The 5,000-nt window shown below is 48.7% G+C and overlaps 1 protein-coding gene across 2 annotated transcripts in view; it reads left to right on the top strand.

The window, feature by feature from the left end:
* The window catches only part of LOC125952117 (glycerol-3-phosphate acyltransferase 3), a 10,846-nt gene that overhangs the window by 98 nt on the left and 5,748 nt on the right, over positions 1-5,000 (top strand). For both annotated transcript variants that reach the window (XM_049681396.1, XM_049681397.1), the window contains exons 1-2: positions 1-541; positions 4,525-5,000. The exon at positions 1-541 is cut by the window's left edge; the exon at positions 4,525-5,000 is cut by the window's right edge and continues 166 nt beyond it. In XM_049681396.1, the coding sequence (XP_049537353.1) occupies positions 389-541; positions 4,525-5,000 (629 nt within the window). In that variant the 5' untranslated portion in view covers positions 1-388. The remainder of the gene's footprint in view (positions 542-4,524) is intronic.

Raw genomic sequence — 5,000 nt, 5'->3', positions numbered from 1 at the left:
TAGAGCGTCCGGCCACCACTGTCAAACAAATTCAAAATGGTGACCTGTCAAAGCGGCTAAGACACCACCTTACTATTATTTAAAACATCTTGGCGACTCGCTCAAAATAATTTCCGTGAAAAGTGTTTGTTGTGCAAGGAACTCGAGCGGAGTTTAAGGATTTTCGGTCCCGTTCGAACTTTGTGTCGTCCGTCGAGCGTAAATAGCGGAGTGTGTGTGGCCAGTTTTTGGATGGGAGGCCAGCAGGCGAAGGCCGAGACGTGAGAAGCGCGTGTTACGTATCCCGCCGGGTGGTGCGTGCGTGGAAAAGGGTTCCAGAAAAAGGCGGCCTCGGGGCTGATTTCGAGTGTGATTGCCCTTTGGATCCACCAGCTGCGCCGTTACCAAAATGGGGGGCCTAGTGGCGATTGGGACCATCATGTCGATGATAACGTTGACGCCGTTCTTCGTCCTTCTGTTTACTATCGTGTTCATGGCCTCGATCGGAAAATCGTTCGGCGTGCGGCGCCTTTACGTGAATCTGTTGGTGAAAATCTTCGAGGTGAGTACACACACACACACACACACACGCACGTACACCAGGTCGCGTAAGGATGATGCGGAAATGACCGCAAGGATCCGCGGCGTGGAAAATCGATATCTCGCGCACCATCCGAGACGCGTCTGGGCTGCTGCCGTCTGGAGGAATCTTTCCGTCGATCGATACGTCTGCCAGCACACCCTCCGTCGTCTGAAACCGCCGTTTTGTCGGAATTCAATCCATTTCGATGAGCAAGCACATAAAAGGGCGCTCCCTAACGGACACGGAGGATGCCAAACCCGATCGGGAATAGACGACGACCTGGTGCGGGAATTGAATCCATAATCGATTGGCAAAGCGACATCGTCATATCAACCGCCGGGGCTCGTGGTCACCGTGTGCGGTCAGCAGAATTTATTTTGTCGTTTCACACGTCCACCAGCACCGAGGAACGTGTACCGCATGCACCTAACGAGCCACCTCCCAACGGCGGGGGCTGCTCTATCGGCTGTGACCGAAAAAACCTAATTATGCATTATCGACTCGTATAACTTTTTGACAAAAATGTGATGTAATCATTAGAACAGGCCGTTTGGAATCCTGCCGAACACCACCAAACAGCGCAAACAATGTTTGCTGAATCATCTTTTGTGAGTTGCCTTGATGGCCTCGAATCGCGCCTAATCGCGGCAAGCAATTCAACCAGCAGCAACTGATGGTGGCGGGCACCTTCGGCCGATGCTCTATGTTGGTGCCCTGCCATATGTACGCCTCGTGATCGTGCAGAACCTTTGGTCATGGCGCAGTTTCACTTTAACTTGCTAATGTTCTTCCATTAAGATCACAGCAATCGCTGGGAGAGTTTGAAGTCATTTGCGTAACCTTGGTTACGTTACACGAGCACATAGCGGCTCTTTTTAAACACATCCCTTTCGGATAACGGGCTTGAGAGGAAGCCGGAACCGATTTACCGGATATGGCGCTAATCTAGTTGGCAATGAGCAGGGACAACGTGCACCTGCGCCACCGATCTGTCGAAAATGCACCTCCTCAGGAAGCGTAACCGGTCGTAGGTCGACCTGTGATGCATGCCACACGCAAGCAACTCCCTAGTGCGGTCGCTGACGCTCCATTATCTATTGCTTGACCGTGAAAACGTAATCACGCCGCCCTGCGCTTGCTGTTTGCGGCTACTGCTCACGCACAAGATTTCCCATCCACCAGTATCTGTTTGATGTTCTGCCCTTTCTTTGAATGTAGTTTTGTGTGTGCGTGTGTTCATAGTAACAACACACGACGCGGCTGTGCGCCGCTGCGGTCAAGGACGACGGTCTGTTTGCTTGGCCGTGTCGTTCAGGCGCGAATGGACGCGATGCATTCATTGAGGTTTTATTTGCAGAAGCTCAGTGATATGGTTGAATAAAAGTGAAATAAAAAAGAAAGGAAAACCAGAAGCACGTTTGCCACGCTCCGATGCAACAAGCGGCGGAACGCTCCAACATCCTGATAATCGGCATCGAGACAGACGATGAGACCCATTCCAGAAGGATGGTGGACGAGCCTCCTTTACACGTGATTGATAACTGACAGAGGGAAACCAGTGAACCGAAAATCGGTTTACGCCTTCCCCAGAAACAAGAGAGAAATCCGGAGGTCTACGACGTGGCCAATGGTGGCCATGCACAGGGCGCCGTGACCTTATGGCAGGCCATGTTTGGTCGTGTGGAACACTCTTAAACACTGCAATGACCCGAAGAGCATGGACAAGAAGGTGGGTCAGGCTGTGACTACTCGATCAAAACGCCACGACTACAGGCGAACGAAATGGCTAGCAGAGGGAGGCAAAGTGCATGAAGTGCTCCGGCCGGCTGGTGGGGGGTCGCCTGATACTTGACTCCTGTCCTGATGCATGGCTTAGGCAGCACAATTCCAATGCATACGCTGAGTGGACACGTGCCACGCGAGTGTTTCATTGCCGAACCTCGGCCAGCCTGCTAGATTTTATTTTACGTCGACATTTTGCGCGCATTGCGGTTCCGGATATACTACCGGCGCCTCCGCCTCAATCGTCTTATCGGTGTGAAGCCTTTGATATTTACAATATTGTGCAAATGGGGTGCAATAGACACCATACCCCTCTAGATGCACTCCCTTGGATGTGCTAACTGAGCGTCGAACGACCAGGTGACCAACCACCGTTGAACCCAATCAGGCGATTGCCTATTGCCTTCGAAAAGGATGGGAATATGCAGCTGTGCGCAGTCGGCCATGATTAGATAGGCAAATGGTATAAAAAAAACCATTCTCTAAAAGAACCGCTCTTTCGATGGTTGTTTTTGCTCTTATCATTCACCCAAGCACCCAAGAAAAGCGATAAAGAGCACTCGATCGAGCGGACGGGGTGCTCTGATTATGGTTGGGCCACGCACGATTTCATTATTTTGAACCTCTTTGTCGTCACAGCACAACCGAGCGCAATCGATAAAACGGGGCAGGAATTAGCGATCGGTGTGACGTATTTAAAAGGATGATGATTTGCACATATTTCCGCCAGTTGATGATTGCGCCGCAGATTAGATTGTGTTTCGGAGATTGTAAAGCCAAATTCAACATTCTAGAACAGTTGAAACCCAACTGCCGCAAGGCTACTAGACCACTAATACATTCAATCTAATCAACAGATGATCTGCCTAAACTGTTTATCCGTTTATACGACGGCACAGGGGGTTTGAGTGACATTTTGCATCACTCACATGATGCTTCACACTACCCTTCTCACAGGGTGCGCGTAGTTTGCTTACCAATTACTTTATTTATTTGCTCGATTACCCTCTCCATGCGGAGGCGCGCCACTCGCGCTTGGGGGACATACTACAAATCCATGCATTTGGGCTATAGTAAGAATCCGTCCCAACGGTGCGAATACATAGAGACGGTATGACGCAATCCTCAATCTCGGTAAACCGCTACGGAGTTTCACGAACTGAGGGGCCCGAAGCTCCGATTGGGGCTGCTTCAGGCAGACTGCGGTGTCAGTAGTATCAGCTGTTATTTCCGAATGGAATTGGTTGCGATGCATCACAGAGCACCTACTACGCCATTTAATACGCACGTACCAGATCCGTCGTATAGACGTTTTCTTTGTGTCACCAAGGAAACCATTACTTCAGGCCGTCTAGAACCGGTGTCAGGTCACGTCCGACAATGAGTAGCATGGGTTGGGAGGAATATGGAGCAATATACAGAAAAGACAGAGCAATCAGGTCCAACAACGAGTTCTGTTCTGTTGAGGTAAAGACATATTACTCACATTGGCCGCAATTTGAAGGTTTTGGTTGGTTGCATATGATGAGAAATTAGTGACCTTCGATTGACAAATCTGCCGAAAGGCCTCGTCTTCTTGTGCAATATTTTTTGTTATAAAACGTAGCGACCTGCTTGTTTTGTTTAGCCTTAAACCAGCTAACCCAGACCCATTTCACGCTTTCATCGAGCATCGTGGTGGGTTGAAATGAATGAAACAGAATCTGCATTCCATTAAATCCATCGATTTCGTCATACACCGCAGAAACGGCATGGGTGGAAAGTGAAGATAAATCGTTTGAGTCGCAGTAACCTTCAAGGCAAATGATGCGCGCTCGAGGAATAGCTCGCTGTTTTTTACCATACAGTCTCTTGAGCAGACTGTGGTATTGACCTCTGTTCGGATGATGTTTCGTAATAAAAAAAATCGATTCTACGTTCGGTCATTTATGATGAGATTTTGATTTTTTGCGTTGCTCTTAATCTATGTACGTCATAAGATAATATTTTACCTTGTTTTACGATAGTCATTATGAAATTCATTTTTTTGTGTATATTCGTATCATTTTGCACAACCAGTTTCTAATGATCAAAGAATCTTCCAGAAGATAGAATAGGTTTTAGCGTTATTTATAAGCAATTAAAAGAAATTCTAGTAAGGTTTTAGATATTAACTTGCTTGATTTGAATATTCATTTCAGTTCGGACGGCAGAACATTGAAATTGTTCGACAACAGCAGTACGCCAACATAACGCAGTCAGAACCGGAGGAGGACGAACTTCCTGCTACTGACAGTGCCGATGCTGGAAAACCTGATATGGGTGATGGCACCACCGGGAAAGCCAATGGTATCCTGCCTAATGGCAACACCCGCCACAAGCTTTCCAACGGTGGTGGTGACGCACCGTATATTGTAAATGGTGGCAATTCAGTTATTAGTCGGGCAGAATCGCTAATTCTGTCACCGGAAGTGATTGACGATACGCGAAGCAAAAGCACGGAACTGGGCGAAAGTGGAAACCAGCACCACCTCCAGCACGAGGATGGCGAAGAAGGCGACCGCGAAGGAGACGCAGAGTCAGATGGTAGCGGAGAGCACGAGGGGACCGGTTTCAAATTGTCCAACTGCCTCGATTACGTCAAGTCTGGGATGGAGGCCATTATCGAGGACGACGT

Source organism: Anopheles darlingi, chromosome 2, assembly GCF_943734745.1.
Source record: "Anopheles darlingi chromosome 2, idAnoDarlMG_H_01, whole genome shotgun sequence".
NCBI classification, from domain to species: Eukaryota; Metazoa; Arthropoda; class Insecta; order Diptera; family Culicidae; genus Anopheles; species Anopheles darlingi.
Note: the sequence above shows the minus strand (reverse complement) of the source record. Positions and strands in the feature narration are given on the sequence as shown.